General features: G+C 45.4%; 1 protein-coding gene across 1 annotated transcript in view; it reads right to left on the bottom strand.

The window, feature by feature from the left end:
- The window catches only part of get1 (guided entry of tail-anchored proteins factor 1), a 76,951-nt gene that overhangs the window by 5,483 nt on the left and 57,927 nt on the right, over positions 1 to 13,541 (bottom strand). The window contains exons 2-4 of the mRNA XM_038801553.1: positions 11,785 to 11,950; positions 9,948 to 10,015; positions 1,633 to 1,747 (exon numbers count right to left, since the gene is read on the bottom strand). Of these exons, the coding sequence (XP_038657481.1) occupies positions 1,633 to 1,747; positions 9,948 to 10,015; positions 11,785 to 11,950 (349 nt within the window). The remainder of the gene's footprint in view (positions 1 to 1,632; positions 1,748 to 9,947; positions 10,016 to 11,784; positions 11,951 to 13,541) is intronic.

Genomic DNA, 13,541 nt, shown 5'->3' with positions numbered 1-13,541 from the left:
AGGTCTTTTACAAAAATCGGCAATAGTGTCATGGTCAACATTGGACTTCAATTCCAGATTTTTATTGAATTCAAAATTTCACCATCTGCATGGGTGTGATTCGAACCAGGATTCTAAAAGCATGACCTTGGGTTTCTGGATTGTTAATCCACTACACCACTGCCTTTCTACTAATGCACAGAAAACAGAGTAGGGTTAAACTGATCGTTCTCTAGGTTGGAAGGTCGTGACTAGTAGGGTACTGCAAGGATCAGTGCTCAGACTCCAGCTATTCACAATCGATATCAATGATTTGAATGTGTGACCATTATGAGGAGGATGCAAAGATGCTTCAAAGAGACTTGGACAGACTCTGAGTGGGTAATAAGATGGCAGATGAAAGAGAATGTGGAAAATTTGAAGGTATCCACTTTAGTAGGAAAAACAGAAATGCAGAGTATTTAGTATGTGGGGAGAGACTGGGAAAAGCTGATGTCCAAAAAGACCAGGGTTTTCTAGTTCACAAGTCATTGAAAGCTAACATTCAGGTGCAACAAGCAATTAGAAAGGCAAATGGTATGTTACCCTTTATTGCAAAGGGATTTGAGTACAGGAGTAAGGAAGTCTTTCTCCAATTGTATAGAGTCTGGTGACAAAGCATCAGCAGTAGTGTACGTTTTGGTCTCAGTGTCAAAGACAGAGTGCAACGCAAGTTCACCAGATTAATCCCAATTGGCAGGGTTGTCCTAGGAAGAACGACCAAGGAGATGGGGCTGTTATCTCTAGTGTTTAGAAAAATGGAAGGTGAACACATTAAAGTGTACAAAATTCTGACATGGTATATGCAGAAAGGATGTTTCCCCTAGTTGGGGATCTAGAACCAGAGAATAGAACTTCAGAATAAGAGGGAGGTCCTTTGAGATAGAGATGAGAAGGAATTTCTTCAGAGGATAGTGGATCTTTAGAATTTTCCACCAGAGGGGGCTGTGAAGTCTCAGTAATTGAGTATGTTCAAATCAGAGGTCAATAGATTTCTAGATATCAATGATACCAAGGGATATGGGGATAGCGTGTGAGGATGGCGTTGAGGTAAAAGATTAGCCATGATTTAGTTAAATGGTGGAGCAGGCTCAAGAAACCGAATGGTCTACCTCTACTCCTATGTTCCTATAAATCTCATCTGCATCCCACATCTGTTGGTCACCACCAGAATTTGACTGTTGGGAGTTAAACCTGCTGCTGGATTTCTATTGATCTTGTTGCAAAGGATTTTGCTTTAGTCAGTCAGGTGTCGCACGTAGAAAAGCTTATCCTGATGATAACATGCCTTCATACCAAAGCTACAAAAAAAAATTCTTATTTACTAGGCATGAAGTGCACAAGTAGAATAATGACAAGCTCAGTTGTCCCCATCAGAGCCGCGAACCTTCAATAATTTGCACTGATATTTGGAAAAGCCACTTGGGTGAGATGCCAAGGGCTGCTGTGTGAATGGAGCAATATGGGAGAGCTAGTTATAGGAAGAGAGAAAAAGGGGGAAAAAAGGGGGAAAAAAGGGGGAAAAAATAAAAAAAAAGAAGACAAGCTTTCCAGAGATCTGATTTGTTTAAAACAAGGACAATATAAATGAAACTATGCCTAATTATACTGTACCTTCTATTCCAGTTGGGAAAGCTACCATCCGCTCCAAAGGCGCCATCCATTTTCGTGGGAGCACAGCAACAGGTTCTGAATAATATTTCAGTATCAGGGAAATCATTAGCACTGCCTGAAAGAAAAACACAACATAATCATTAACAATGGGCATTTCAGCAAAGAATAACTTAATTTGCATGCCTCAAACTCGAACATTTTTCAGTGGTCAGCATTGAAGACCTTTTTTTTTTAAAACCCATTTTATTCGAACTTGTATCAAAGTAGTTAGAGCAAATAAACACCCTGGGAAACATTCATCCCAACAATCAACTGTACAATTTATACAGATTTTCCTCCTTTTTCATCCCCACCCCCCGCAACAAAGAGCTCCTCAATACAGTCACAAACATCCCCCACCTTTTCTCAAACTCCCCTGCTGAGCCCCTTAACTCATACTTTATCTTCTCTAACCGCAGAAAGTCGTACAGGTCACCCAGCCATGCTACTACCCCCAGTGGCGAAGCCAACCGCCACTCCAGCAAAATATGTCGCCATGCAATCAGAGAGGCGAAGGCCATGACATCGGCCTTCCTCCTCTTCACGAGCTCCGGCTTCTCTGAAACCCCAAATATCGCCACCAAAGGGTCCGGGTCCACCTCCACTATCCTGGCGAAGACTGCAAACACCCCCGCCCAGAATCTTTCCAATTTTTCACAACCCCAAAACATGTGTGGATGATTCGCTGGCTCCCGCCCACACCTCTCACACTCATCTGCTACCCCCTGAAAGAACCCACTCATTCTTGCTCGAGTCATATGCACCCTGTGCACCACCTTAAACTGTATCAGGCTCATCCTTGCACAAGAGGAGATCCCGTTTACCCTTCGCAGTGCCTCACTCCATACTCCCCAATTGATCTCCATTCCCAACTCCGCTTCCCATTTCTCCTTGATCTTCACCATCCTGCTCACCTTCCTGCTCCCCCAGCCACTTATATATATCCCCAATTCTTCCCTCCCCTTCCACATCTGGAAGCAGCAGTTCCTCCAGCAGGATGTATCCCGGCAATCCCTTCCAGACCTTTCGTGCAAAGTCCCTCACCTGTAGATACCTGAACTCTCTACCCCTCGGCAGCTCTACCCTCTCCCTTAGCTCCTCCAGACTGGCGAACCCTTCCTCCAAATACAAATCCCTCACCTTGAACCAGCCCACTTCCCTCCACCTCCTGTACACACTCCATCGCCCCCCCGGCTCCAACCCATGATTCTCGCACAGCGGCGTTAGCACCAACATCCCTTCCACGCTAAAATGCCACCTCAGCTGATTCCACATCTTCACTGTGGACTGCACCACTGGGCTCCTTGAATACCTACTCGGAGCCATTGGCAACGCTGCCATCACCATAGCCCTCAAACTAGACCCCTCACAAGATTCCTCCTCCATCCTAAATCACTCTACTCCTTCCCACCACCGCCACACCTTGTCCACATTCGCCACTCAATAATAATGAAGCAGGTTTGGCAACGCCAACCCCCTGCTGCCTCTGTAGCAGGGTCCTCCCCACCCTCGGCACCTTCCCCGCCCATACAAAGTCAGAGACAATTGTGTCCACTTTCCGAAAAAAGGCCTTTGGTATAAAGATCGGGAGAGCCTGAAAGATAAACAAGAACCTCGGCAGAAGATTCATTTTCACCACTTGGACCCTCCCCGCCAACGTTAAGTGCAGCGTATCCAACCTCTCAAGATCCTCCCTAGCATCCTCCATCAGCTTTGTTAAGTTCCACTTATCGAGCCCCGTCCATTCCCTCACTACCCGAATCCCAAAGTACCTAAACCTATCCCTCCATACCGTAAATGGCATCCCCCCTAAATTAGCCCGTTGTGCCAGCTCATTCACCGGGAATACCTAGTTTTTCCCTACATTCAGCTTGTATCCCGAGAACCCTCCAAACCTCGCCAAAAGGTCCATAATCCTTCCCATACTCTCCAACGGATCCGAAACATACAGCAAGAGGTCATCAGCATAGAGCGACACCCAATGCTCCCTCTGTCCACTCATTATCCCCTGCCACTCTACTGACCCCCCTAGGAGCCATCGCCAATGGCTCTATGGCCAGCGCAAACAGCAGCGGCGACAGCGGGCACCCCGGCCTCATACCCTTGTGTAAGTCAAAGCTTTGTGAGCTCATATCATTCGTCCTCACCCTTGCTCTTGGCACCACATACAGCAACCTCACCCATGCCACAAATCTCGGCCCAAACCCAAACCTTCCCAAAACTTTGAACAAGTACTGCCACTCCACCCGGTCAAATGCTTTCTCCGCGTCGATGGACACCACCACCTCCGGTACCAGAGCTCTCGACGGATTCATCACCACATTCAACAGCCGTCTTATATTACTCGCGAGCTGCCTGCCCTTCACAAAGCCTGTTTGATCTTCTGTAACCACCCCTGGGACACAATCCTCCATCCTCCCCACCAACAACTTAGCCAATACTTTCACATCCTTGTTCAATAGTGATATGGGTCTATACGACCCACATTCCACCGGATCCTTCCCTTTTTTTGGGATTAGTGTGATTACCGCCTGCTTCATCGTTTCCGGCAACTCCCCCTTCTCCAGTGCTTCATTAGACGCCCCAATAGATGTGATACCGCTGCAAATTCCTTATAAATTTCTGCCGGGTACCCATCCAGCCCAGGGGCCTCCCCAACTTAATACCCCTGATACTTTCCAGCACCCCCCTCAGCCCCAGGGGCTCCTCCAACACCTGCCTCTTTGCTCCCTCCACTCCAACCAAAATCTCCCGACTCACTACAAAGTAATCATTCCTCGAATACACCTTATAGACGTGTGAAAAGGAGGAATGCTCCCTTCCCCCTCGGTTCTGAAAGCCCCATGGATCCACCATACCCATCCTCTCCATAACCCCCCCCACCACCCTTGCCATTCGTACCCTACCCATTGGCATGGGGCTCGATCTATCCACCCTCGGCTCCAGGACACAGTTAAAATCTCCTTCCATGACCAACTGGTGCTTGGCCAAATCCGGGATTGCTGCCAGCAACCCCCTCATAAAGCCCACATCATCCCAATTTGGGGCATACACATTTACCAACACGACCGGTGCCCCTTTCAATACCCCACTCACAAATCACATATCTCCCACCTGGATCCCTCACCTCCTTCACACTCACAAATCCCATTTTTTTGCTCATTAAAATCGCCACATCCCTCGAGTTCGAATCAAACGGCAAGTGAAAAACCTGCCCGACCCACCCCTTCCTTAACCTAACCTGGTCCTTCACACAGAGGCTTGTCTCCTGCAAAAAGACCAACCCAGCTTTCAAGCTCCTGAAGTGCGTGAACGCCCAGGACCTTTTAACCAGCCCATTCAGTCCCCGGACATTCCACGTTACCAACCTCACCGGAGGCTTGCGCCTCCAATCCCCTTGATTGTCTGTCATCTTCCCCACTTAACTCCTGTCCTTTTAATTCCATTCTGTACCTAGCCCATCCCAGATGGCCCCTTTCTTTGCCCTTGACCATGTCATCTCTTACCTCCTGCCGCGTCACAGAACCCCTCTTCCCCCCCCCCCCCCCCCCCCCCCCTCCGGCCACCCCTTGACCTTCTCCTCCACCACCTCACTTCCGTTCATCAGCATAACCTGTTAATGCGGCTTCCCCTGCCCAAAGGCACATCCTGATGACCTCCCCCTCCCTCTTCTCTCCCCCCACCCCCCCACTCCTCAGCTCAAAGAAGGCCGCCTCCTGCTGGCCTTACCCTCCCCCACCCAAACAAAAACTTCTCCTGAACTCCAGAGCCTTCTCCAAAAGCAAACAAACAGATGTTAAACACAAACAGTCCCATAAAACAGGCGGGGGGGATGGGAACATCCGTCTTTTCACCCCTCCAACTCCTTACAATCTCAACATTGAACAGAAACCACCCCCCCACAAAAAAAATCCCCCAATCCCTATACCTACTTCAAACATGCTCCCAACCATTACATAGTGCCAGCACCCCGGTTCCCAAACATTTTCCGCTCAGTTCTTCCCCAGTTTATGCTCCTTAATGAAGTCTTCAGCCGCTTCTGGGGTCTCAAAATAATACTCCAGGCCTCCGAACGTCACCCATAATTTCGCCAGGTAGAGCACCCCAAACCTGATCTGCCGTCGGTACAGCACCGCCTTGGCCTTGTTGAAACCTGCCCGCCATTTTGTCAACTCGGCTCCAATGTCCTGATAAATCCGGACGTTATTTCTCTCCCATTCGCAGCTATGCTTCTCCCTAACCCACCGTTGAATTTTCTCTTTCTCCACAAATTTATGGAGTCTCATGATCACCGCCCGCGGCGGCTCCCCAGCTCTCGGCTTCTGCCTCAGAGACCTATGCGCTCGGTCCACTTCAGGTGCCTTATCAGCATTCCATCTGCCACCGGCCCCACCAGCATCTTCGAGACGTACTTCGTGGCACTCACACCTTCCACTCCTTCAGGCAGGCCCACTATTCACAGGTTCCGTCTTCTCAAGGTATTCTCCTGCTCCTCAACCTTTGCCCTCAACATTTTACAAAGGTCACCAAGGAGCCCCACCTCCGCCTCCAGAGCCACCACACGATCGCTGTGGTCCGAGATCACTCCCTCGATCTCCCAAATTTGTGACCCCTGCACCTCCACACACCTCTCCATCCGCTCCAAAGTACTCTTCAGGGGTGCCACAGCTTCTGCAATGGCCTTTGCATGATCCTTATGCATTTCTTTCCTCTGTTTATGGAATTCCTCCTTGATAAAAGTCATCAGTTCCTGTATCCGGGGCTTTCCAGCTTGCCCCTCCCCCGCCTGCATGCTGGAAGAGGCTGTTGCTGCAGCACCAGACTGTTTCAAAATTCCAGCCAAATATCTCACTGCTTTTGGCTGGATCTGGCGATCAGAAGACATTTCATTCCAGGGCTAAACTACTCCTCTAACATTCACCTACGCTTTTCATCAAAATTCCACCCGAATCTGCGTGAAAAGACTTGAAGCAGGAACAGCCCTGTATGTGATCACTCACTCCATGGTCACAACCCGAAGTCATTGAAGTCCTCTCTTAACAAACTATTGCAGAGTTTCACATGCAGCCAATTGTTGATTTCCTCTGATTCAGATCACAGATTATGTGGTCCTGTAATTTTTGTTTTTCAGATTTAGAGTACCCAATTCATTTTTTTCCAATTTTAGGGGCAATTTAGCATGGCCAATCCACCTATCCTGCATATCTTTGAGTTGTGGGTGCGATACCTATGCAGACATGAGGAGAATGTGGAAACTCCACATGGACAGTGACCCAGAGCCGAGGTCGAACCTGGGACCTCGGCGCCATGAAGCAACAGTGCTAATCTGCGGTTCTGTAATATCAATGGTACTATTGAATCTGAGGAGGTTGGAGTATTAATGCGACCCTTGCAAAAAGCGTATGTAATACACAAGGCTTTCAATGCATCATAATGTATTTGTCCTACAATTTCACACCTCCAAAAGGGAAAAATCTGGACTCCGTTATTTCCGAGTTCGACCATATTACATCTATTGCATTACCTTCGGACTCCAATTTTATTTTTATTCTTTTTTAATACATTTAGAGTAGCCAATTATTTTTCTTTTTCCAATTAAGGGCCAATTTAGCATGCCCAATCCACCTAACCAGCACATCTTTGGGCTGTGGGGGTGAAACCCACGCAGACACGGGGAGAATGTGCAAACTCCACACGGACAGTGACCCAGGGCCGGGATTCGAACCCGGGTCCTCAGCGCCTCAGTCCCAGTGCTGACCGCTGCGTCACATGCCGCCCTAATTTTATTTTTATTCTTGTCTCAGTTTCTGGTGGTAACTAGAAATTTCCTCCCATTTTCCAACTGTCTTGGTAACTTGCCCCTAAGATCACACCTATTTCCTTCTATGGTTTCAGTGAATAAACCCAAGATTGACTCTCTCCTTCTGTTTCAATATCTTACTATACAACACAGCAAGTTAACCGAGGCCCCTTTTGCTGGACTATATCTGAATCTAAATGACATGATGGTCTTCTCTCTTTGCCAGCAGTATAAATCCTTTATACAATGAGATTGGGCAGTCTGCAGGACTGAAGGTATCAGTTTAGCACAGGGCTAAATCACTGGCTTTGAAAGCAGACCAAAGCAGGCCAGCAACACGGTTCAATTCCCGTACCAGCCTCCCCAAACAGGCGCTGGAATGTGGCGACTAGGGGTTTTTCCACAGTAACTTCATTTGAAGCCTACTTGTGACAATAAGCGATTTTCATTTCAAGTCTAGATTTTAGATTGCAAATCAAAGCTGCACACTCCAACATTTTCAAAGAACGCATGGATGGCTAATGTAAGAAGCAAGTATCATATTGCAACAAAGCCTTTTGTTAACATTTGGGATTGAGGTACATTCCCAAGTATGATACATATGTAATACATATATTTGCAAAACTCTGCATCTAGATCTCAATGATGACACAGTAATAAATAAAATTTGATCTTTCAATAACATCCCTTAAATGAGCACAATTTTCACTCGAGACATATTTTATATAGCTCATAATGTCTCAGAAACATCTCAAATAATTACTTTGAAGTTATGCACTTTGGAAGGAGGAATGGAGGCATAGACTATTTTCTAAATGGGGAAATCAGAAACACAAAGGGACTTGGGAGTCCTTGTTCAAGATTCTCTTAACGTTAATATGCAGGTTCAGTCAGCAGTTAGGAAGGTAAATGCAATGTTAGCATTCGTGTCAAGTGGGCTAGAATACAAGAGCAGGGATGTACTTCTGGTCAGACCCCATTTTGTGAGCAGTTTTGGGCCCCATATCCATGGAAGGATGTGCTGGCCTTGGAAAGGGTCCAGAGGAGGTTCACAAGAATGACCCCGGGAATGAAGAGCTTGTCATATGAGGAACGGTTGAGGACACTGGGTCTGTCCTTATTGGAGTTTAGAAGGATGAGGAGGGATCTTATTGAAACTTAAAAGATACTGTGAGGCCTAAATAGACTGGATGTAGGAGGATGTTTCCACTAGTGGGAAAAACCAGAACCAGAGGGCACAACCTCACACTAAAAAGGGACAATCCTTTAAAACAGAGATGAGGAGGAATTTTTTCAGCCACAGGGTGATGAATCCGTGGAACTCTTTGCCGCAGAAGGCTGTGGACGCCAAATCACAAGACAGAGATAGATAGGTTCTTAATTATAAGTTCATAAGATATAGGAGCAGAATTAGGCCATTCAGCCCTTCGAATCTGCTCCACCATTCTATCATGGCTGATATGTTGCTCATCTGCTACCTACAATATTACAGACCAAGAGCCGAATGGCAAAATTAGCCAGAGCATCTCCTCCCTAGAACACATGACCTATGACCAGGAGTCAATGTGATCATGGCTGATCCCGTCCTGGCCTCAACGCCACCGTCCTGCCCGCTCTCCATAACCTTTCAACCAATTACTAATCAACATTCACCTTAGCGACTCCCTTTTAAGTACATGTAGAAGCTTTTTTGCTACCCTTTCAGATATTCTGTGCTAGTTATTTTTAAATAATTTACCGTAGCTCTTATTATTACTTTTTTAGTATCCCTCTGTGAAAGTTCCTGCCACTGGCCTTTGCATTAAGATACAAATTAGTTTTGGTCTTTATAATGTTCTTGACCTCCTTGTTTAGCCATGGATGTTTGTTTTACCCTCTTCCCATCTTTCTTCCTCACTGGGATATATTTTAGTTGTGAGGAATTGAGTATCTCCTTAAACAACCGCTACTGCTCATCAGCTGTCCTACCTTTTAGCCTTCCCGCCCGTCTATACGGGCCAAATCTGTCCTCAAGCCTATGTAATTTCCTTTGTTTAATTCCAGGACACTAGTGTGGGACTCCACTTCCTCTCCCCCCAAACTGAATTCTCCCTAGTGGATACTTAACTAGGAGGTCATTAAATAATCCCTCCTAATTATTACAGAATAGCAAATCAAGGGTAGCCTCTGCCCCGATTGGTTACCCAATACACTGTTCCAGGAAACAATCTCTAATGCATTCAATGAACTCTGCCTCCAGGCTACCCTTGCCAATTAATAATGGGATTAATTAATAAAGGGATCAGGGGTTATGGAGAGAAGACAGGAGAATGGGGGATGAGAAAAATATCAGCCATGATTGAACGGCAGAGCAGACTTGATGGGTAAGTGGCCTAATTCTGCTCCTATGCCTTATGCTGGTAACTAGTTTCTGCACTAATAGCAACATGATGGCTAATTTAGGCAAAATAGGTTAAAAACATTAAAATGCACTTACCTGAACAATATAAAATGCAATATTCACCACCCACTTGATCTTCGCTAACTGTGCTGTCCTTGTTTTGACTATAAAAAAAAGAGGACACATTGCTCAGTACAATTCGCCGGGCAATTGGCAGAAGACAATCTAATTTTATTTCATGCCAGTGAGGTCCTAATTAGTGCAAGCCAGAAGCCATCATTTTACAAGAACAAAAAAGAGAAATTAAGCTCACTGAGTTACTGTTCATGGAAAAAGACTTCCTCCATTGTAACATTTAGTTTTATTTCCTCAGTTGCTCAATCAAAATCAGCTACAACCTCACTGTTGGGATATAATCTGTACAGTTGACCAACTTCCATTGAATGAATGCACTGCTTCAAAAGCTGGAGGGGAGCAGGTTCAATAATAATCATCCAAATGGAATTGGATGCCTATGTGAAAAGCAAAATATTGCAGGACTATGATGAAAGAGTGGAATTAAATAGGTAACTCTTTCAAAGAACATTTGGGCCAAATGGTCCTTTGGTGTTGCAAGATTCAATGCTGCCATGAGTGGAGCTGAGTCCAAAGAAGATCTCATTGAATGGCGGAGCAGGCTCGAGGGGCCAGATGGTCTACTCCTGCTCCTAGTTCTTATGTTCTTATGAGTTTCTGAATCACTGTAAACCAGAAAAACTAGAATAATACCACAAGAGATTTAATGAGCGTATGAGAGCAAAGGCAGGAAAACTCGAGCATATTGGAAAATAAATTGGCCACTTATTTGCCTGTAAACATTAATCAAACATGATTCTGGTATTGTTCAAGGTTCAGATACAAGCTGTCACTGGCTATGGTGATCTGCTACAGATAACCAACCTGGTTTTTCCCTCTTCCCTAGCGCAGAATATTCAATCTAGTTGTGGTATGGTTCTCCTCACCTACGACAGAACTGAAAACAATTAGAGAGGTGCTGTTCCTCCAGCTTTTTAGGTGGAATATTATGCTGCTTTCTGGAACGGATCACATTTTAAAGTATAATGGGCTTGTGAAAGAAAAAGCTCCCAGTTTCCCTCCCCACCAATGCTGCCAGACCAGTTGAGTATTTCCAACATTTGCTATTTTATTTCAAATTTCCAGCAGTGACTTGCTGGTTTTATTTTTGAAAATGTGCTACCTGAATAGCTTGAAAGCAGACCTCAAGGCAAAAGCAGTAGGTAGCCTTCCCTGATTGATAGATCTCAGCAAGGGTCGGCACACCATCGTGGGCCGAAGGGCCTGTCCTGTGCTATATTGCTCTATGTTCAATAGCAAACGTTATACAATGAAGTGAAACTGGATTGGGGTGGTGTTGGCAACGTTCTGATAATTCTATACAGAAACATTCTGAAAGTTTATACAGTGGTAAAGGAGATGGATTAGGGTCCATACGATGTCTTCTACAGCATTTCTGACACTAAACTTTATGGTTCCCACATGAAAAATGAATATTTAACAGAGCCCCAAAGCGCTGCACCTCTGAGGGATTTAATGATTGAGGAAAATAAGGCAGAGGAGAGGAATCGGAAGAGAAGAGAGAGCAGAGTAATATTGAATTTGAGATTCAAAGGGCTCCCCAGGCTCAGTCAGTGATGGGGAGAGAACAGTTACAACGGAAGAGGAGTCAGGGGAAAAAGGTATTCAGCCCAATCTCATTTTGCAACATAATTTTCACTTCCTCCTCCTTGTTCAAGTGTTAGCATTATGTGGTAGGACAGAGTGGGGTAAGAGAGTTCCCCATAACTCTTAAAAGGAAAAAAAAAACAAATCAGTAATCGTCACTTTTTTGCTTTTGCCTGCTGCTTCTTAAAAACGACAACGAGCTTCTCTGTACCATGAGTTTTCAGTTTATCAGTCATTTTGTTGATCTTGCGCTCCAGCCGTGCATATCGAGCAAATTCATCCATCATGCTGATCATTGCTAACTCCTGCTTCATGTTTCCAATTTCAATTCTCATTTGGAGCTCAGTCTCTCCATCTTTCTGCAGAAGTTTGGCCATCTGAAAAAAAAAACAAGCACTCATTAGAAAGAGGCAGCACCATTTAATAATAATAATCTTTATTAGTGTCACAGCAGGCTTACAATTAACACTAATGAAGTTACTGTGAAATTCCCCGAGTTGCCACACTCCGGCATCAGTTCAGGTATACGGAGGGAAAATTCAGAATGTCCAATTTATCTGACAGAACTTCTTTCGGGACTTGTGGGAGGAAACCGGAGCACCCGGAAGAACCCACGCAGACACAGGGAGAACGTGCAGACTCCACACAGACAGTGACCCAAGCTGGGAATTGAACCTGGATACCTGGGGCTGTGAAGCAACAGTGCTAACCACTGTGCTACCATGCCACCTGAGCAGGTTTACTAACGTACCACTCAAAATCTCCGTGCATTTAACTAAATGCTCTTTTGCAGGAGTTCCATCAATATGCAAAATAAGAGGACAATGAACTCCAGAAGAGTGTTGAATCTCTCTTTTCTAGTTCTGCTTGTTGCAGTATAGGCATGTTCTGCTGACTGGTTCTTGATAAATAAAATCATATTTAAAATCATAAAAATTCAAACACGAAGCAGTGTGGAGGCTGTTTCTATTTGAATGTCCATATTCTAATGAGGGCAGTAAGTAATAAAGTGATGGGTTCCAAGTTCCGTTTCAGAAGATAACTTGTAATTGAGATCATGTGCAATGGTTTACACAGGACATCAGGAACACAAAATGCTGGGATATACAGACCCAAAATGTTTTTAATATTTGCTGTTTTTATACCATGGAAGTATATTGGGTACAAGGTGAACCATAGCAAGGAGACCACAACTTCAGTGCTTCTTATCCCTTGGATTTAACTAATCTGTACCCGAGGGTGGGACTTTCCAATCCAACAAGGGCAGAACTGGAAATTCTCATCCAAATGTTTTTTGAATATATATTTAGAGTACCCAATTCTTTCTTCCAATTGAGGGGCAATTTAGCATGCCCAATCCATCCATCCTGCACATCTTTGTATTGTTAGGGTGAGACCCACCCAGACACGGGGAGAATGTGCAAATCCGGGGCCAGGATCGAACCCGGGTTCTTGGCGATGTGAGGCAGCAGTGCTAACCACTGTACCACCGTGCCGCCCAGTTCTCATCCAAAGTTAACTAATGTTTGGCTGCTCCCCAAATTTTCTGGTCCCGCCCGCACAGATTCCCACCACTGGCATGGCTGGAAAGTCCCGGCACAAGTATTTGAACCCTAAATTTATAGAAATTGCAGCACTGAAGGCGGATTGGCCTGAAAAAGAACGATCCAGCTTTCAAACTCTTGGCCTGTAACCCTGTAGGTTATGGTACTAAGTGAACATCTGAATGTTTTTGTTTAAATGGGATTAGAGTTTCTGCCTCTCCCACCCTTCAGGCAGTGTGTTCCAGGCCCAACACTACCTTTGGTGGAAAAAATTCACAACTCGACTCTAACCCTTCCACTTTAAATCTATTCTTATTAATTAATGGGCAGCACGGTAGCACAGTGGTTAGCACTGTGGCTTCACAGCACCAGGTTTTATTCCCAGCTTGGGTCACTGTCTGTGCGGAGTCTGCACGTTCTCCCT

The sequence above is a fragment of the Scyliorhinus canicula genome, chromosome 7, assembly GCF_902713615.1.
Source record: "Scyliorhinus canicula chromosome 7, sScyCan1.1, whole genome shotgun sequence".
NCBI classification, from domain to species: domain Eukaryota; kingdom Metazoa; phylum Chordata; class Chondrichthyes; order Carcharhiniformes; family Scyliorhinidae; genus Scyliorhinus; species Scyliorhinus canicula.
The sequence above is the reverse complement of the archived record's forward strand: the minus strand, read 5'-3'. Positions and strand labels throughout refer to the sequence as shown.